General features: G+C 55.8%; 1 protein-coding gene across 10 annotated transcripts in view; it reads left to right on the top strand.

The window, feature by feature from the left end:
• PHLDB1 (pleckstrin homology like domain family B member 1) overlaps nucleotides 1-20,086 on the top strand; it is a 49,062-nt gene extending 28,976 nt beyond the window's left edge. For 2 of the 10 annotated variants that reach the window (XM_040258118.1, XM_040258119.1), the window contains 13 exons: nucleotides 440-583; nucleotides 2,160-2,333; nucleotides 2,795-2,935; nucleotides 4,287-4,427; nucleotides 4,596-4,698; nucleotides 5,177-5,221; nucleotides 5,856-6,150; nucleotides 6,247-6,337; nucleotides 7,704-7,850; nucleotides 9,416-9,532; nucleotides 9,792-9,894; nucleotides 17,717-17,802; nucleotides 18,699-20,086. In XM_040258118.1, the coding sequence (XP_040114052.1) occupies nucleotides 440-583; nucleotides 2,160-2,333; nucleotides 2,795-2,935; nucleotides 4,287-4,427; nucleotides 4,596-4,698; nucleotides 5,177-5,221; nucleotides 5,856-6,150; nucleotides 6,247-6,337; nucleotides 7,704-7,850; nucleotides 9,416-9,532; nucleotides 9,792-9,894; nucleotides 17,717-17,802; nucleotides 18,699-18,839 (1,728 nt within the window). In that variant the 3' untranslated portion in view covers nucleotides 18,840-20,086. The remainder of the gene's footprint in view (nucleotides 1-439; nucleotides 584-2,159; nucleotides 2,334-2,794; nucleotides 2,936-4,286; nucleotides 4,428-4,595; nucleotides 4,699-5,176; nucleotides 5,222-5,855; nucleotides 6,151-6,246; nucleotides 6,338-7,703; nucleotides 7,851-9,415; nucleotides 9,533-9,791; nucleotides 9,895-17,716; nucleotides 17,803-18,698) is intronic. The other 8 variants (XM_040258122.1, XM_040258125.1, XM_040258124.1 and 5 more) reach the window with 6 other exon arrangements.
• The last annotated feature ends 202 nt before the right edge of the window (nucleotides 20,087-20,288 follow it).

The following is a 20,288-nucleotide window of genomic DNA, read 5'->3' on the forward strand; positions in this document are numbered from 1 at the left end:
AGCAGGAATGGCTCTGAGGTCTGGGATCGGATCCTCCATGGCTGCCAGCTGCTGCTTTTCAGCTACCTCTCTGGCTCCCAGGAGTCTGCTGATCTTACCGTTTTGGGTGACTGCCTATATCTGGGGGATTCAGGAGCCGTGGGTGGGGAAGATGGCAGCTCAGGATGGGGCCGGGCAGACCCAAGTTGAGGGGAAGTGTATGGATCTCGGGGTCCTGATCTTGGAGCTCCCTGGGCTTCTGTCTAGAGCTGGGCTGTGGGCTCAGACATGGGCATTGAGGCTCCTTCAGCCTTTCTTCCCTGAGTCTTTGCACGCCTGGCGTGTGAGGTCCCACCTCATGCCCGGCTTTCTGCCTCATTGCACAAGCAAGTTAGGCCTCAGGTGGGGTGGCTGGGCTGAGTGTGAGGGGCGAGGCCCCTCACCCGTACCCTCTCTGTAGGCTGACCTGCTCATCTCCGAGTCCTCAGAGGTGGGGCTGGGGACGGCAGCTCTGGGCCCCTTCCCAGAGTCTTCTCAGGCTGGGGCCTCCTCTGTTCCCTTAATCCCACCTGCTTCCACTCAGCTCTGCCTCAAAGCACAAGAGGTAATCACAGCTCACTGCCTGTCTGCCTGCTTGATGAGCTTCTGCCCGTGACTCCTCTCACTGGCCACGCTGAAGGGCAAGTGGCAGTAATCCTTTGGCCAGAGTTTGTGGTTCCATAGGTGCCTGGGCAGCTCATGCAAAAATCAGAGCATCAATTTGCATATGTTCAGCATGCCATTCATCAGTTGCCACAACACACTGGACCTTCCAGCTCATTTTCCTGTTCTGTGACCCCTGGAGGACAGTCTGCCTCTGGAGCTAGACCAGGGTGGGCTCCCCTGGGTGGGGCAGGCTTAGGATCCTGGGCTTTGATTCCGCATGCATTTTGGGTGCCTGCTGTGTCCCCTAGACCTGGATAAACTCAGGATCTAAGGATATGCTCAGGGAATACGACAGTGTCTGTCTTTCTAACCCACGATTTACCGTGCGAGCATCTTTCCAAGTCCTAGCCTTTGCACAGTGGGCCTGTTTATCTGCCTGGGCTTGTAACTGCTCCCTGCTCAGGTCTCTTTCTCAGGGCCCACCTTGCTCAGGCCCTCGTGGTGCCTCCAGAGGACCCACGGGAAGGGTGTGGCTGGTGCTCAGTAGTGCATGTGTTTGCCCTACTGGGGATGCCCAAGGTGTTGGAGACGGAAGGGTTCTCTGTGAGCTGGGTCCTGATCCCTGGTGGGCTCATGACTTCTTCACCTACCCCTCGTCCAGGGCAAACCCAGGAATGGGTGATCAGGGGGCCTGCGGCAGGGCCTGGATGCCAGGGCAGCCTCATAAGTGGAGGTCAAGAAGAGGCTTCTCTGGAAGTCCCGGTGGTCAGGACTCTTGCTACCGAGGCTGTGGGTTCAGTGCTTGGTCAGGGAACTAATATCCCACAAGCTGTGCAGTGTGGCCAAAAAAAAAAAAAAAGACTTCAGATAGTTCTGCCTGCCCTCTTCTGCCCTCCCCCCAACCCCCCTGACAGCCCTCTGTGGCCACAGTGAGCTCCCCATCCCTGCCTTGGGTTTTGTGTGGAATGGAGTGTTGGCTCTTTGGCGTGAAGTGTGGTGTCTGGTGCCTGGCGGAGTCCTGTTAACCTGTTCTCTGCCCGTCCCTCCCCTCGCACCGGGCGCCCTAGGAGTATGTGAGCCTGGCAGAGGTTCTCCACTTGTGCTCCCGCTTGGACCCCCATGCTTCTGCCACTTCCCCCAGCGCGCTCGCTCAGCCCCTGCCCGACAGTGAGGTACCAGCCACCGAGTGAGCCCACCTGTGCCCACGGGCCTGCTCGCGGGTGCCCTGTGTTGCCCCGGGGTGTGGGGCAGGGGGTGGGCAGCAGGGTCTGTTTTCAGCAGTGACGGAGAAGGGCCGCTGGCCTAAGGGGATTTGGGACCGGTTCCCTCTCTTGCTTTCTCAGCTCCTGAGGGCTTGAGGAGGGAAGGCCTTCCGCTCCAGTGTGAGGGCCTCCTGCTGAGAGGACCCTGGCTTTCCCGGGCTCTGCAGGCCTCCTTGGCTCTGTGCTTGAGTCCTATCCTTGGGCAGGGCCACCTCTTGGGTTCCAGTCCCATTAACCTCTTGTATTCCCTCCCGCATCTGGCCTTCCCCCAAGTACGTGACGCTTGAGCAGCTAAAGGCGATGTGGGGCACCTCGCCAGTGCCCACGGCCCCCGCGCTGGGCCTGCCTCCCTGGGCCCCTGCCTCCCAGGACCTGGTTCCCACCACCTGCCTTCCTCCCGCGCTGCCCTCTTCCTCCTCCTTCGCTTCTGTCACGCCTTCGCCCCAGGTTGGTGGTCTGTGTCCCCGCCGCCCGTGCAGCCCACTCGCGGCGTGGCTCTGTGTGTGCTTGCCCCCCACGCAGTGGTGTCTCCACCCTCGGCCAGCCCCAGGGGCGCGCTGTGTGCCGGGCGGGCTGCGGCTGGCCGGCCTCGTGGTTGGCATAGTCCGTGTCTGTGGTCTGGGAGCTGTGCCCCGTTTCTCTTTGCCTTCAGCACGTTCGTGGCAACAGTTTCTCACTGTGTTTTCTTCTCTTTGTGCTCTCCTTTCTCCCATCCTCCCTGTTTCCCTTGCCTTCCTGTCTCCCCATAACGGCCTGCCCTTACCCTTCCTGCGACCTTGCCCTTTCTTCGCCCTTTCCTCCCTCCTCCTCCTCTCTCCGCTCCCCTCTTTCTTGGTTGCCTGACCTTTTCCTCTCCGTCCTTGCCCCCCCACCCCGTCCCCTGTCCTCCTCCCCCGTGCCCCCTCCAGATGGAGAAGCTGCTGCTCCCCGCAGTAGACTTAGAGCAGTGGTACCAGGAGCTGATGGCCGGGCTGGGGACGGGCCCCGCTGCCGCCTCCCCTCGCTCCTCCCCCCCGCCTCTGCCCGCCAAAGCTTCCCGCCAGCTGCAGGTAACCCCTCCCTCACTGCCCAGCCCTGCTCCTCTGGGCTCTGGGTACCTCCTTCAGACCCTTCAGCCGCACAGATGATGGGGGATTAATCCAGCCGGTGCAGCAGGGGCCTCTGGACCCCGAGCTGGAAGTGAGGGTCCCCTCGAGGGCGGCCATCCTGGCCCTCAGGGCATGGAGGGCCAGCCTCCCGAATCCAAGGGTGATGTGCTGGATGGTCTGACGAAAGGGGGCTCGGTGAGCGGCAGTGCCTGTGTGGCACTCAACACGCTCACTCTGTCCTGGGCAGCTCTCACCCTGGAGCGTCTTGCCCAGTCCTCACACGCTCCTGAGCCTGTTGCCCCTGGCACTTGTGTGTCCTGGGAGAGTCGCCGGTCTTTGTTCTCCTTGTCTCCCCAGGGATGACTCTCAGGGGCAGGAGAGAGTGGGTCAGAGACTCTCAGATGACAGCCTTGAGTTCATGCCCCGGACTCAGAGTCGCCATGAGGGGTCTACTGGAGCCCCAAGCAAGCTGCTGACTGTGGTGTGGGGCAGGGTATTTGGGTAGTCTTCTGCCCCAGGTTCCACTCCAGTGACTGGCCACGGTGCCTGATCAACCCCTTGCCCCCTCCCACTCAAGATTCGTTCCTAGAGTGAAGACATGGCACCTCGAAGACCAGTCTCAGCTGAAATTCCACGTTTCCCTTTAGGAGGTGTTGGCATGGCCCTTCTATTTTGTGCCCAGCTGGGTTGAGGTTTTTACATGTTTTGATTCACGTAATCTCTACCACAGGCCTTTGAGGTAGATAACAAGAACTCTCATTTCACAGATCAAGTACTTGGGCCCACAGCAGATAAGTAATCTCTCCAAGGCCACACAGCTAGGAAGTGGCAGGGGCAACACGGAGAGTCAGGGTTCCTGACTCCAAAGACTGCCGAGAGGGAGGCTGGCAGTTATTTAGCCTAGCCCTGCCCCCTCCTTCTGTAGATAAGGAGGCCGAGGCCCAGAGTGGGGAGGTGCGTGGCCCAAGGTCACCTACGCCGTTACTTGGCAGAGCTGGGACCAGAGGGAGCCGTGGCCTCCAGTCGGCCTCCTGTAGAACTCAGCCTGTCGGTGTGAACTCCTCATGTGGGTTGATTTACACAGTCCTTTCTACCATGCGGGGTTGGCCCCAAGGAGGAACAGCCTGGAAAGGAGGCTTGGCAGCCGCCAGGAACATCTGCCCACTGGGCTGGCCCCGGAGGCTCAGTGCTGTGGTCAGCGAGAGACCAAGGCCTCAGGGGCCTGGTGCTGGGCACCTTGGATCCCAGCCCGCTCGGTGCCATGGGAGTGGGAGCCGGAGGTCCCTTAGCAGATGCCACCTCGCCCCTCCAGGTTTACCGCTCCAAGATGGACGGCGAGGCCACCAGCCCCCTGCCCCGCACCCGCAGTGGGCCGCTCCCCTCCTCCTCTGGCTCGTCTTCCTCCTCCTCCCAGCTCAGCGTGGCCACCTTGGGCCGCAGCCCCTCACCCAAGGTCTGAGAACAGTGGGTGGGCTGTGTGTGGTGGTGGTGGTGGTTGGGGGGTGGGCTTGGAGATGGCCACACTGGGGAGGGACCGCAGCCATCCACGAAGCCTTGTGGGTGGGCGGGTGTCTTCTGAGCCTCCGGTCCCAGTGCTCCGTTTCCTCCCCGCCCACCGCAGAGCACTCTGCTCGCCCAGAACGGCACCAGCAGCCTTCCTCGCAACCTGGCAGCCACACTGCAGGACATCGAGACCAAGCGCCAGCTGGCCCTGCAGCAGAAGGGTGAGTGGCCACCATGCCAGCCCACTTGCTGTCCCAGGGCCCCTGGACATCCACCACGCCCTGTCACCCTAGCTTATCCACGCCCACACCCTTCCCAGGATATGTTCCCTTTACATGGGGAGCAAAAGGGATCTGGACTAGAGACCTAAAGAAGAGAGACTCCTGGAAGTTTATCCAAAGGCTAAGGGGCAGGGGTCTCAGGGTAGCCAGGCTGTGGCATCTTTTCTAGAGAGCCCAGCAAGTAGGGGGAGTGCTTGTTGACCTGAGTGGAACTAGACATTGCCCTGTCTGGAGGCAGGGGGTTGGACTTGATGACCTCCAGGAGTGCTTCCCCAACATGTTAGTTCGCGGGAACACCCAGGAGTGCTGGTTGCTCGTGTGCATTTTGGTTGTTTTGAAAGCCCATGTCTGTGCCTCTCTCTCCTCTCATTCCCTCTGTGTCTCTGCCCTACCCTCTGCCCGGGGCCCCCCACTCCAGTCGAGTCGCTTCCTGCCGAGCCCCTCCCAACCGACGACCCAGCAGGTAGAGCGTTGGTCACTGAGGGCATTGCTTTGGCCGGGCGACCCCTGCCCGGGCCTCTGCATGATGGATTCTGCCCAGGCCCCCTCTGCCCGCGGGCAAGACCCCCAGGCTGAGCTGGGCTGGGGTGTCGGGTTGGCCTTGCGAGCTCTCCTGCCGCAGCGGAGCTCTGCCTGTCTCCCCTCCCTCCTTTCCTGCGTGCTCCTGCTTCTGCATTGCCGCGGGGTGTGCACTGACGAGGGTGCTCGGGCTGCCGGCACCCTTCCCTCCCCCCAGCAGCAGGGTTGGGAGCATGCGCCCTGCCCACCTGTTCAGGCCTGGGTTGTGAGCTGGAGCCACCGGGCCATCATGCCGCCGGGGCGCCCCCCGGGCAGGTTTGGGGCCCCGTGTGGACTCAGCATGCGGTGAGGATGCTGAAGCCAGACCACACGGCTGTGGTCAGTTGTGCAGGCGATGAAGCCAGGGTAGCCGGACCCAGAGCTGCAGGGGCTTCGGGGAAGCTGGTGGGGGCCGAGGGGGCTGCTCCGTGTTACCTCTCCCCGCTCACCGCCTCCCTCCGTCTGTAGTGCTGCTGGCGTCCTCCCTGGCTGGGTGGGGTGCCCACTGTGACATCCTCTGTCCCCCCCCCCCCACGCAGGACAGCAGGTGATCGAGGAGCAGCGGCGGCGGCTGGCGGAGCTAAAGCAGAAGGCAGCGGCTGAGGCGCAGTGCCAGTGGGACGCCCTGCACGGGGCGGCGCCCTTTCCCACCGGGCCCTCGGGCTTCCCGCCACTCATGCACCACTCCATCCTGCATCACCTGCCGGCCTCGCGGGAGCGAGGCGAGGAGGGTGAACACGCCTATGACACGTTGAGCCTGGAGAGCTCCGACAGCATGGAGACCAGCATCTCCACGGGGGGCAACTCTGTCTGCTCCCCCGACAACATGTCCAGGTACTGGCCCCGGCCGCTAATGGGCATGGCCCCTGTCCTCCCCACGTCGGGGCCTCCACCTCCACCGGCTGCCTCCTCCCCCTCTTCCCTCCCCAGTGCCAGCGGCCTGGACATGGGGAAGATTGAGGAAATGGAGAAGATGCTGAAAGAAGCTCACGCGGAGAAGAGCCGACTGATGGAGTCGAGGGTGAGGCAGACCTGGGCCTTGGGGCTGCCCTCTGCCCGCCGGGGGCCTCCGCCCCTCCCGAGGCCCCTTCCCCACATTGTTCTCACCGCAGTCCCTGAGGAAGAGAGTGTTTTCCAAGCCTGGGTTCCTCGAGCGGGGGATCGGGAGGCTTGGCAAGATGACAAGTTTCACAGCCCTTAGGAAAAGGGGAGGAGCACAGTAACCATTGTCCAGCTGTGAATTTCCTGCACGGGAACTTCCAGTCTTTGTCTGTTCGCTTCTGGGGACCTTTGGCCACCAAGAAAATTTTGATGCCTGTCTACCTGAGTGCCAGGTCACTCCTTTTGGAGACGGTTGGGAACTGGGGCTTGAAGGATGAGGACAGAGAGAAGGCAGATATCCAAGGCAGAGCAGAGGTGTTGGCTGCAGGCACGTCACAGTCCCTGCCGGTGGACCTGGGCTGGGACACAGCCAGGCTGGGGAAACCATGCCCAGGGAGGAGGCTGAATAAAGAATCCTGAAGACGTTCGGTCTCTACTATCCGGGACTCTCTCTGTGGAGAAGGGAGTGGGGCCCCGGGAGCAGGAGACCAACCGGAAAAGAAGGCCTCTTAATCTTAAACTCCCTTGAAAGGAGGGCACATTTGCAAACATCTCTTGGCAAAAGGAGAAAAAGGAGATTCCTCTAAATTTTGAGCTGGGAAGAAATGGTAGATGGGAGTTAGTCATGTGAAAGTTGTTACCGGTGTTGAAGACATACAACATCACCTATGTGCTCTGTATTTAATGATTTGTTTTAATGACTTAAAATCTTTTGATAATGGCTTTCATAAGTTCTTTTTTTTTTTCCATAAAATTTGAAGGTCAACTGTGAATGTTTGGAGTTTCAAAGGGCCTTCACTTAGTGATTGGCACAGGATTGCTGAATCCATTCGATGTCAGAAAAAGTTGTTTCAATAACCCATGTCCTAGGAATTCAGATACAGATTTTAAAAGCCCCTCCCCTTTTTCTTTAATTGAGTGCTTCCATCCTGCCAGCATCAGTGATGGACATTTACCTACACGACTGCATTTAATTTTCCCTACAGTCCAAAGGAGTAGGCACTCTTGGCTGCGTCTTATAGAGGCTTAGGGAGTTTGGTGGGGTCTGGCGCTCACAGTGGTGGTAGAACCAGGGTTTGAAGGCAGGGTGGTCTCACTTTAAAGCACTTACCCTTGTCAGCACGGTCCCTGGAGAGGAGGGTGGGCTTGGAGGACCACGGCCCCTCAAACCAGGCTGCCCTCTGAGGTGGGTGTCTCCTGTAGCTCTGGCCCAGCCCAAGGAGGGGTGTTGGGGGCTTGGAGTTAAGAGGGCAGCCGTGGACACTGAGCCCCAGCCTTGGGTACAGGAACGTGAGATGGAGCTGAGGCGGCAGGCCCTGGAGGAGGAGCGGAGGCGGCGGGAGCAGGTTGAACGGAGGCTACAGAGCGAGAGCGCCCGGAGGCAGCAGCTCGTGGAGAAGGAGGTCAAGATGCGGGAGAAGCAGTTCTCACAGGTGAGTGAGTGTGGGGTTGGGGTGGGGCTGTGGAGGAGTCTGGATAGCCCAGGGTACCCATGCTGGGCGGTGGAGCCTATTCTCTCCAGGAAGTTTTGCCCAAGCAGGATTCTACCTGCGACTTGCTTGGCCTTGAAGAACAGGACCCACTAGGGTCTGTTCAGGCCGGGCGTGGGGTGGGGTGGTGGTGTGTGTGTGTGTGTGTGTACATGTGCGCGTGCGTGCATGCGTGTGTGCGTGCGTGTATCGGGTTGTGGGGGGGTGGCAGGCCACCCTGTAGAGATGAGGGTCTGTGCAGGCCTTCCAGAGGTGAGAGCCGTGTCCAGATCAGGGTCTCCCCTCGGCCTCTCTCGGGGGCCTCGTGGGTCTGCCCCGTGTCCCTTCCTGCATCCCCGTGCCCTCCTGCGCCAAGTGCTTGGTGTCTGTCCTGGCCTCACTCCACCGGACCTTTCGGCTCTAGGCCCCACTGCCAGCGGCTGAACTCACCCTGACTTGCGGTTTACGTCTCCAAAAGACAATTGTAGCAGCTTCTCCCTGGGACAAGAACCCCATCCTTACACAGAATCCAGCCCGGGTGTGTTTCGTTACCCGGGAACCTTGAGCAGAAGGGTTGAAGGCAGAAGGAGAAGTTAGGTTAGGCAGGAAAATCTACCTGCATTTCCAGGGCCAGATCCTGGGCCTGTGGGAGAGCCCGTGAGACTCAGACAGGCCATCCCTTCCTGTGGGGCCTCCATGGGCCTCCCCAGGGCTGGGGGGTCCTACCCCACAGTGACCAGTGATAGCAGCTCCTTGATTTCCTAATGATGCAGCGACATAAATTCTAAGGGATAGATTGTCTGATTTGAGAATTCAGAAATAATGAGAAACTCTGGGAGTTTCACCTCAGTGCTTGGAATCGTTGTCGTATGCCTAGTTCCCTTTTCCTGTCTCTGGTTTCTCAGGGACTCAACTTCTCTACCCCCTGCCCTGGGGCTCAGGTGGGGCTGCAGAGGCCACCAGCTTTGGGAAAGCCAGTGGAGTCGGCTCATCATTTCCGGGCACCTCCGGAAAGTTGAACATTTTGTTTCTTCTTTAAATAATCTATGGTATTTCCTTTTCATACCATTCTAACATTCTTCCTAGAAATGAAGAGTAGGAAAAAAATTCCTGTTGACTGAAAATTCTAGATAAGTATCAGAAATTTTGAGGTGGAACAGACCTCAGAGATTGTCTAGTTCAAAACCCTTGTTTACACATGAGGACCCAAACAAAGCCCGCCCTGGGAAGACCAGGCTTCGTACTGGGCTTTTCTTCCAAGACCGCATTCTTTTGCTTTGTTGCATTCAGGACAGGAGGGGCAGGGACAGGACAGGGGCGGCTTTGTCTGGGAAACTGAGGCATAGAGCCTTTCAGCAGTTTGCCCAAGCCTGGGTGGAGTCAGCACAGGCACACCAGGTCCCTGCTTGGGCCAAAGCCCCATGAAACCAGAGTGACAGAGTAGGGTTTCAGGACTGAAGCCAAGGGGCCTGGAACAGGGAATGACAGGGGAGGGAACAGCCCCTATTCATCCTGCTCTCTGTCCCCAGGCACGACCCCTGACCCGTTACCTGCCAATCCGGAAGGAAGACTTTGATCTGAAGACCCACATCGAGTCGTCAGGCCACGGTGTGGATACCTGTCTGCACGTGGTGCTCAGCAGCAAGGTACAGGCATGTGGGGCTCTGGGGGCCTTGGTGGGGACCCCACGGTCAGAAGACCCTCCTGGGTCCTTGGAAGAGTGGCCTCAGCTCCTGCCCTAATACCAGTAGTCTCTGTCCCGGGACAGGCGTGCTGGCTTGAAGAGATGCTGGGGACAGCCCCGCTGTGAGTATAGGCACAGGTGATGGGCTGACATTGCTGCTCAGAGAAGAAGGTTTAGGGGGCTGTGCATTTGGGTCCTGCCTCACCCCTGCCTCCCATCAGGTCTGCCGTGGCTACTTGGTCAAGATGGGCGGCAAGATCAAGTCATGGAAGAAGCGCTGGTTTGTCTTTGACCGGCTCAAGCGCACCCTTTCCTATTACGTGGGTGAGTTCCCCCTAGACTGCCCCAGAGTTAGGACCCCTGGGCTCTGTCACCCAGAAGCTTCCAAGTGGGGGCCAGGGCCTTGAGCTGGGTCTTGTTCTCCTCTCTCTGAAAATGTACAAGGCTCACCTCGTTTGTTTTGTTCAACCATTCATTTTTTTTCCAGCAGTATTACTGAGCATCTAGTAAGTCCCAGGAAGTATCTTAGGCTCTGATGATAAGCAAGGGGGCCACAACCCTCTCCCCTGGAGCCTGTTGCGGGACACAAACAGTGAACAAAGAATGATGGGGGTGCTGTAGGGCACCCCAGATGCTGTGGGTGCATGGAGTCCTGTGGATCCCTCTTGGGCAAGTTCCCACAGAGACTCTGAGATAAGCAGCTGAGCATGCCTGGGGGGCAGCACCCCCTAGCTGTCCTGCTCTCTCAGCCCTCTGCACCCAGCCTCCAGCTTGGTTTCCCAGCCCTGGAGTTCCCTCTGGACAGTTCCCACTTGGAGGCTAGAATGGTATATTATAGCCTCGTCAGGACAGGCTGTGCTGTGCTGCAGAAACAACCCCATCTTAAGATCTCAGGAGCTCAGAACCAAAGTTCTTCTTACTCCTGATCTGTACCCATGTTCGTCATGGGTTGGTGGGGGTCTGCCCCGTGTCGATTCTTTCTCTGCTTCAGAGCATGCCTTTCTGGAACGCTGCTGGCTGCAGTGGTAGAGGGTAAAGAGAAATGTGATTGGGTTTGCACTGGGTTAAATTCCCCAGCTGGAGTCTGTCCCCAAGTCACTAGCGGGCCTGTTCAGCCAGTCACCCAGCCCCACCCAACCACAAAGCCAGGAGAGCCGTCCTGCTCAGCGCCGGGAGGGAAAGGGCCAGAAGTGTGTGGTGCTGGAGTCCTGCAGCCTGGAGCACCCGGCTTCCCCCGCTGAACTGGTCCCCAGACAAATGCCGTCTCTTCCAGGAAGCCCTCCCCGCCCACCTGGGCCCTGGGTGAGGGGAGGCTTACGGGTGTCCCCATGTTTCCACCTAGGCTGGAAACAGACTTTGTCAGGCCTGGGAGGACAACTCCATCTTAGGCACGTTGAGGTTGAAGTGCCCCTGGGGCATCTAAGGTTATGAGAAGGGTCCAGGTTAGAGGCAGAGTGAAAGTTGAAGCTGTTGGAATAATAATGAGGATGGTGGCAGATCATACTTACTGCACGTGTGTATGGCCAGATGCTGTGCTCAGCCTTCCACATGTATCATCTCATTTAATCATCATCATCATCTTGTGAAAGAAGCACTGGTTTTACACCTGTTTTGCAGATGAGGAAAATTAAGCACAGAGAGGTTAAGTAACTTGCCTAAGGTCTCTCAGCAGCTGAGAGGCAGAGCTAAGACTGAGCTTAGACAGTTAGACTTCAGAGAAGAGGGAGAGACGGAGCTGCACCCCAGGGTAGGGCCACCCTTGTGGGGGAGAAGGAAAACGAGGCCGCAGTAAAGCAGGGGGCAGGAGGCGGGAAGTCACAGGCCAGGTGCTGAGCTGGCGCTTGGCATGTGTGACCTTCCCTCATGTCTATGAAACCAACCGGGGAGGGGAGGGCAGGGCAGAAATGGAGAAGGCAGAGGAGTGGATGTGTGCCTGCCAGCAGGGGCTGTCATGGAATAAAAAAATATAATTTACGGAAGAAATTGAGACATTACGGTGACGATGGACACTGCAGAAATGCCAAGTGTAATGTGCACCCAAAGGCCATTCGATTCAACGATTGGATCTTGATGAGAAAACGGTTTCCACTGTGTGCTGGGAGGGAGCCAGATTGCACACAATCCATCGAGGATGGGTAGGCGGCGAGGAAGCGGAGGCAGGAATGTGTTACTATTTCCAGTGAAGGAAGAGCCAGGAGAGAACAGAATGCTGCCTTTCTCCCTGGCCTTCCGGGATCCTGCTCCCTCCTCCTCCGTGAAACCCCTCCGTTCTACAGGGTCCACATCAGAATGCACCTCTGTGAAGCCCCACCTCACTGGGAGTGGTTCCTGCCCTCCTCTGGGTAACTCCTGCATCACACAGGGTCCCTCTGCCATATGACGTCAGCGCTGGGCATAATGATGTCATGACAGATCCACGTGTATTGTGCCAGACACTGTGCTGAACCCTGGGAGTGTGTCCTCTCGCTTAACGCCCATGACCTCCGGTGACCTGTAGGTGTTCCCTTGGAGCCCTTAATCATACCCAAGTCACACAGCTAAGTGGATGTGTGTCTGTGCTTTCTTCCTCTCTAAATAATGGGCTCTGACTTCTTTGGATCCCAGTTCCTTGAACTCATTTATTCTACATCGATTGAGGACCTGCTCGGCGCATAGCAGTCCAGGTTGGAGGAGCTTGACCTCTGAACAGATAAAGGAGGGTTCATTAATGCTTTATTGCTGTTGTTCAGTTGCTAAGTCGTGTCTGACTCTTTGTGACTCCATGGACTGCAGCATGCAAGGCTTCCCTGTCTTTCACTATCTCCTGGAGTTTGCTCAAATTCATGTCCATTGAGTCAGTGATATTATCTAACCTTCTCATCCTCTGCCGCCCTCTTCTCCTATTGCTTCAGTCTTTCCTAGCATCAGGGTCTTTTTCAGTGAGTCGGCTCTTTGCATCAGGTCGCTAAAGAATTGGGAGTTTTAGCTTCAGCATCAGTCCTTCCAATGAGCATTCAGGTTGATTTTCTTTAGGACTGACTGGTTTGATCTCCTTGCTGTCCAAGGGACTCTCAAACTTGCTCAAACACCACAATTCAAAAGCATCAGTTCTTCAGTGCTCAGCCTTCTTTATGGTCCAACTCTCACACCCGTACATAACTCCTGGACTATATAGACCTTTGTTGGCAAAGTGATGTCTCTGCTTTTTAATATGCTGTCTAGGTTTGCCATAACTTTTCTTCCAAGGAGCAAGCATCTTTTAATTTCCTGGCTGCAGTCACCATCTGCAGTGATTTTGGAGCCCAAGAAAATAAAATCTGTCACTGTTTCCACTTTCTCTCTGTCTGTTTGCCATGAAGTGATGGGACCGGATGCCATAATCTTAGCTTTTTGAATGTTGAGGGTTTTTTAACTTTTTATGAATTTATTTATTTTCGTGCTGGGTCTTCGATGCTGCACGGGCTTTCCGTTGATTGCAGCGAGCAGGGGCTGCTAGAAGTTGCACGGACTTACTGTGGTGACTTCTCTTGTTGTGGAGCATGGGCTCTAGAGCTCCCGGCTTCACTAGTTGTGGCTCCCAGCGCTAGAGCCCAGGCTCTAGTTAGTTGTGGTCCAAGGGTTTAGTTGCTCTGCGGCATGTGAAATCTTCCCAGACCAGGGATCGAACCCGTGTTTCCAGCACTGGCAGGCGGATTCTTCACCACTGAGCCACCAGGGAAGCCCTGAACGGTGAGTTTTAAGCCAGCTTTTTCACTCTCTTCTTGCACCTTCAGCAAGAGGCTCTTTAGTTCCTCTTCACTTTCTGCCATTAGGGTGGTATCATCTACATATCTGAGGCTGTGGGTATTTCTCCCAGCAGTCTTGATTCCAGCATGTGATTCAACCAGCCTCGCATTTTGCCTTACGTACTCTGCATATAAGTTAAATAAGCAGTGTGACAATATATAGCCTTGTCATACTCCTTTCCCAATTTTGAGCCAGTCCGTTATTCCATGTCTGGTTCTGTCACTTCTTGATCTGCATACAGATTTCTCAGGAGACAGGTAAGGTGGGCTGCTATTCCCATTTCCTTAAGAATTTCCCACAGTTTGTTGGGATCCACACAGTCAAAGGCTTTAGTATAGTCAGTGAAGCAGAAGTTTTTCTGGAATTCCCTAGCTTTCTCTATGATCCAGCGAATATTGGCAATTTGATCTCTGGTTCCTCTGCCTTTTCCAAACCCAGCTTTTACATCTGAAAGTTCTCGGTTCACATACTGCTGAAGCCTAGCTTGAAGGATTTTGAGCATTACTGTACTGGCATGTGAAATAAGTACAGTTGTGCAGTAGTTTGAACATTCTTTGGCATTGCCCTTCTTTGGGATTGGAATGAAGACCTTGTCCAATCCTGTGGCCACTGCTGAGTTTTCAAAATTTGCTGGCATACTGAGTGCAGCAGTTTAACAGCATCATCTTAGAGAATTTTAAATAGCTCAACTAGAATTCCATCACTTCCACTAGCTTTGTTTGTAGTAATGCTTCCTAAGTCTCACTTGACTTCACGCTCCAGGATGTCTGCTCTAGGTGAGTGACCACACCATTGTGGTTATCCAGGTCATTAAGGTATTCAGTTCAGTTCAGTTACTCAGCCATGTCCGACTCTTTGCGACCCCATGAACCGCAGCACGCCAGGCCTCCCTGTCCATCACCAACTCCTGGAGTCCACCCAAACCCATGTCCATCGAGTTGGTGATGCCATCCAACCATCTCATCCTCTGTCGTCCCCTTCTCCTCCTGCCCCCAATCCCTCCCAGCATCAGGGTCTCTTCAAATGAGTCAGCTCTTCACATCAGGTGGCCAGAGTATTGGAGTTTCAGCTTCAACATCAGTCCTTGCAATGAACACCCAGGACTGATCTCCTTCAGAATGGACTGGTTGAATCTCCTTGCAGTCCAAGGGACTCTCAAGAGTCTTCTCCAACACCACACCACAGTTCAAAAGCATCAGTTCTTAGGCACTCAGCTTTCGTTATAGTCCAACTCTCACATCCATGACTGCTGGAAAAACTAGCCTTGACTAGATGTACCTTTGTTGGCAAAGTAAGGTCTCTGCTTTTTAATATGCTTTTTAGGTTGGTCATAACTTTCCTTCCAAGGAGTAAGCGTCTTTTAATTTCATGGCTGCAATCACCATCTGCAGTGATTTTGGAGCCCAGAAAAATAAAGTCAGTCACTGTTTCCACTATTTCCCCATCTATTTGCCATGAGGTGATGGGACCGGATGCCATGATTTTAGTTTTCTGAATGTTGAGCTTTAAGCCAACTTTTTCACTCTCCTCTTTCACTTTCATCAAGAGGTTCTTTAGTTCTTTTTCACTTTCTGCCATAAGGGTGGTGTCATCTGCATATCTGAGGTTATTGCTATTTCTCCCGGCAGTCTTGATTCCCCCTTGTGCTTCCTCCAGCCCAGCGTTTCTCAAAATGCACTCTGCATAGAAGTTAAATAAGCAGGGTGACAATATCCAGCCTTGACGTACTCCTTTTCCTATTTGGAACCAGTCTGTTGTTACATGTCCAGTTCTAACTGTTATTTCCTGACCTGCAGACAGGTTTCTCAAGAGGCAGGTCAGGTGGTCCAGTATTCCCATCTCTTTCAGAATTTTAATGTTTACTTATTTGACTGTGCCTGGTCTTGGTTGCAGCATGCAGAATTTTTTAGTTATAGCATGTGGGATCTTATTTCCTTGACCAGGGACCAAACCTGGGGCCTCTGCATGGGAAGCTCAGAGTCTTAGCCACTAGATCACCAGGGAAGGAAAGTCTCCTGAAGGAAGGTTCAGATTCAGCACCGTAAGTTCTGTACAGAGGAGCACCGTGCTGCGGGAGCATGGGGGAGCACGACTGGGCGCCGTAGTGGTGACATTTGCAACAGGTGCTGAAGGCAGTTTGCTAAGGGAATGTGTTGGAGGCCATTCCAGTGTCGGCAGAGTGGATTGATAAGGGCCCGCGAGAAGCTCAGCCTGGCCAGAGAGACCCAGGGTTGGTGCAGGGGAGGGAAGTGAGGCAAGGCCGGAGGGACGTGTTGGCAACGGCCTGTCAGGGACCTTTGCCAAAGCCAAGGAGGCAGCGGGTTCCAGTGAGGGAGCTGGCAGAGAAGCCCGTGAGCTGAGGCAGCAGGATTTGATTTGCTGTGGGAAACTCCCCCCTCGGCACCAGGGCAGGGGTGGGAAGGGGCGGGTGAGGAGGCGGCAGCCCGACCCAGGACCCCTGCCTCAGGCCTGAAATGATGAGATTGGGGGAGGGTGGTGCTGCCACCTGAGTTTAGTGACTCGGGCTCGCTGCCCAGAGCTGTGGTGCCTGCTCGGTGTCCGCCCCCAGACGAGGTGGCCAGGCCTGTGCTCGCCCTTGCCAGCGCTCCGTCCCTCCCACCCCAGCGGTCCCCTGCTCTGCGGGTTTACCCACCTCCTTCCTGGCACCCCGGCCTCCAGATGCTGTATGCTGCCTTCCATGTTTTTACTATTTGAGTTGAATAGATAAATGCATTCATGTCGTTCAAAACTCAAAACACATGAAAGGCTTAAATTGAGAATTACACCCCCTCTGACTACAGGTAACTACATTTATTAATCTCTTGTGTGTCCTTCTAGAGTTTCTTTAAGGGAATATAAACATATGCAAACATGTGTTCTTACCCCTTTTCCTGGGTCGTGAAGATCCCCTGGAGAAGGGAATGGCAACCCACTGCAATAGTCTTGGGGCTTCCCTGGTGACTCAGATGGTAAAGAATCTGGCTGCAATTCGGGACACCTGGGCTTGATCCCTGGGTTGGGGAGATCCCCTGGAGAAAGGAATGGCAACCCACTCCAGTATCCTTGCCTGGAGAATCCCATGGACAGTGGAGCCTGGCAGGCTACAGTCAATGGGGTTGCAAAGAGTTGGACATGAGTGAGTGACTTAACATTTTTCTTACACAAAAGGTAGCACCCAACACACTCCTTGTTTTCCTGCTATGTTATCTTAGAGGTCTTTCCATCTCAAATATATCAGTGTCTAGAAGTTGATATCCAGATGTATTTTATAGATTTTTAAAAAACATTTTTTCTAATTTATCTAAAAACTTTATTTTTGGTCATGGATTATTTGAAGTGTGTTGTTTGTTTTTTAAATATTTATTTGGCTTCACTGGGTCTTAATTGCGGCATGGGGGATCTTGTTCCCCACAGGGATCGAAACTGGGCTCCCTGCATTGGGAGCACAGAATCTTCACACTGGACCACCAAGGAAATCTTTGTAGATTTATTTCTAAATGTGTATATCAGATATTCGTTATTCTGTTAAATAGCTAGGTGTATTTCATCACATGGCACACTCTACTTAGCCGCCTCCACTTGATGGATACTCGGGTTGTTTCTAATCTTTTATGACTATAATTACTGCCATGGTGCATCTTGTAAATGTTTTCTTTTGTACATGTGTGGGGCTTCCCTAGTAGCTCAGTTGGTAAAGAATCTGCCTGCAATGCCGGAGACCCCGGTTCAATTCCTGGGTTGGGAAGATCTGCTGGAGAAGGGATAGGCTACCCACTCCAGTATTCTTGGGCTTCCCTTGTGACTCAGCTGGTAAAGAATCTGCCTGCAATGCGGGAGACCTGGGTTTGATCCCTGGGTTGGGAAGATCCCCTGGAGAAGGGAAAGGCTACCCACTCCACTATTCTGGCCTGGAGAATTCCATGGACTGTATAGTCTGTGGGGTCACAAAGGGTCGGACATGACTGAGTGACTTTCACAGAGAGAGAGGTACAGGTGTAAGATAAAATTTCCAAGTGCTGAAATTGGCTCAAAGGGCAAACACCTTTCTAACTTTGGTTGAAGAAGCTGAGTCATTCCAAGAGGCTCACCAATTTATGCCCCCGCCAGGTTGATTATCCTGCCCGTCTCCCCACAGAAGTGCCACCAGTGTGCCGTGTTCTGTGTTTATTTTTGCTGCTCTGATAGGTGAGCAGTGGTATCTCAGCGGAGTTCTGATTTGCCTCCTCTGTCATTCTGGGCAAGGCTGAACACTGATACAGAATCTGGGCTCTGTTTCGGAGTCCCGGGAGTCACCCCACTTCCTGGGTGGGATGTTCCGTGTCTGCTGAGCTTGACCTAAAGCACCACAGGCCTCCTGAGCCCAGCCCGTCTTCCTTTGCAGACAAGCACGAGACGAAGCTGAAGGGGGTCATCTATTTCCAGGCCATCGAGGAGGTATACTATGACCACCTGCGCAGTGCCGCCAAGGTGAGGGCCAGCTCTGGGGAAAGGGTGGGCCAGCGGGGCTCTGGGGGTAGAGGCCTCCAGCCTGCTCACTTCAGAGGCTTGGACCCCTTTCTCATTCTCTTGTACACTTTCTCTTTCTCTCTCCCTCTCCCAGAAGAGGTTTCTGAGCTTCACTATGGTGACTGAGGTACCCCTCCCCACACACCTCTAACCAGAACTACCGCGTATTAACGCCTCCTGGCTCCCCGGCCCCTGACCCTTCCTTGACTCTCCCCTAAGTCCCTCCCCTCCCCACCGACCGGAGTGTGGGGTGCAGAGAGCAGGGAGCTCCTATGAGCTTGAGGGGGCTCGCTGGGCTCCCGGCCCTGAGATGCCAGCAGGCCGTCTCCCTCCATGGGGGCGGGCCGTGCAGCGGGGAGGCTACAGGGAGAGTGGGTACCCTCAGAGATGAGGTCTGGGTGGGAGGACTTTATGGACAGGGGCTGTGGGAGGCTGGGGCCGTTTGCCTCCGTCCCACCAGGCCCGCGACGCCTGCTCCAGTCCTCGTCTCTGCTCCGCTGGGGGCCTGGGGCCAGCACCCTTCTCGCAGCTCTTTCCATCTGTTCCTTTCTTACTGGGAGGGGACTCTGGTCATCCCTTTGCATCTGATTCTTTTGGTATCCTCTTTGTGCCCGAGGGCGCCAAGGAATGGTGTCCTTGCCTGGCAGGGTATGGCCCTGCTGAGGTCCGCGGACTGCCCCAGATGTGAGGAGGGGACATCCCAGCCTGGGATGGTGGGGACTTGGCTCCAGGCCTATGGAAGACTCAGGGCGTCCTGGAGGCAGAGAAGAAGGGTGGATGGCCAGGCGGGTGTGAGATGCTTCGGGCTGAGCTTCGGCGGTGGGCCCTGGCTCAGACCTTGCTCTCTCCCTCCGCAGAGCCCGAACCCGGCCCTCACCTTCTGCGTGAAGACCCACGACCGGCTGTACTACATGGTGGCCCCCTCTGCAGAGGCCATGCGCATCTGGATGGACGTCATTGTCACGGGGGCAGAGGGCTACACTCAGTTCATGAACTGACTGAATGGGGCCCCCTGGACCCAAGAGCCATGCCCAGCCGCCTGCTGCCCCACCTGCCTCTGGACAGGGAGTCGCGCCCTGGGCTCCCAGAGGCCCTGGAGGGCGGAGCATGACTGGGGCTTTTGTACAAGAGACTCTGTAATGTTCTGGAAGGAGCTCGTCCTGTGGGTTTCTGAGCTCTGCCCCCAGCCCCGAAAAACCAGCCAGGAGATAAAAGTTGAGGAGGGGGCTTTGCCACCTCCTGGGAGCCCAGAACTTGCAATAGCCTGTTAGGGTCCTGCCCTGGCGCCCACCCAGGCTGAGGCGCCGTCATAGAGGGGGCCCCCCCAGCACCTGCGCTCCCTGCCTGTGTTCTCTTTTCTAAAGGACACGTTATGGTACCAGAATCTGCCAAAGATCCCCCTTGCCTCAGCCCCCGTTGCAGGGGCCTTGAGGGCTGAGTAGCGCCGCATCCAGAGTGGGGTAACAGCTCAGGCGGTGTAATTCCCAAACCCTGCTCTGTCCCATTCTTGTGCCGCGTTTGTATTTTTTATGATTTTTGCTCAAGGACCAGAGACTGTCATCCTTGAGGTCCCAGCCCAGCCCCTTTTTGCAGACCCACCACCAGTCACCATAGTGACTGCTTCATTGCCATGGTTACGTACTAATTACCATGGCTCTGTGGCTCAGCCCACTGCTTCAGCTGTGGGCCCATCTGAGGGTACGTGCCATCATCTCTCCAGCCCAGGCCCTTGGGCATCTCCTGCTGGGGATAGGGGGAGGGACTAAACACCTTCACCCTGGCCCCCTGCCTGTGTCTCCAGGCCTCCATACACAGCCTGCTGGCTCCCCCATCCAGCCCGCCCCCTTCCACTCGTGCCTTGCTTAGAGCCAGAAGGGACGAAGCCGGAACTGGAGGCCGGGGGAGGAGCCGTCGGATGGGAGGAGGAGCTAGAACGGCCGTCCTCGGGGTTCTGGTATATGGCTGAGTTTCTGATGGACAGAGGGCTGTTCAGATGCTCCCTGGAGGAAGTCTTGAGCAGGAGGGTGAGCCCGAGGGTCTGGTTGCCCTCCCCTCAGAATGGGGATGAAGTGAAGAGCAGAGGCCCAGGCCTCCAGGTGTCTGGGCTCAGCCCTTCGCGCCTTAACACTAAGCCCACCTCCCTGTCCCGCTCCCCAGCCCTGGACCATGGTTGCCGGGCCTGGGCTGGATGTTTTTCAGTATTTGCAAGCATCTCAGCAGAACAATAAAGCATTTGGACTATGTGTTTGGGAGGCCTGGTTGTGAGCGGCGTGGGGTTGGGGCTCGTGGGGAAGGAGACTAGGTCTGATCCACGGTGCAGCATTTCCAGCCTATTAAATGTCCCAGGAGGGATCCAGGGCCCAACCATGACCCCCGGCTCCTTGCCCTGCTCCCACTCCGCTGTGACCAAGGACTGGGCTGGGGGAGGGGCCGGGAGGGGGTGGGCT

The sequence above is a fragment of the Oryx dammah genome, unplaced genomic scaffold, assembly GCF_014754425.2.
Source record: "Oryx dammah isolate SB20612 unplaced genomic scaffold, SCBI_Odam_1.1 HiC_scaffold_17, whole genome shotgun sequence".
Taxonomy (NCBI): domain Eukaryota; kingdom Metazoa; phylum Chordata; class Mammalia; order Artiodactyla; family Bovidae; genus Oryx; species Oryx dammah.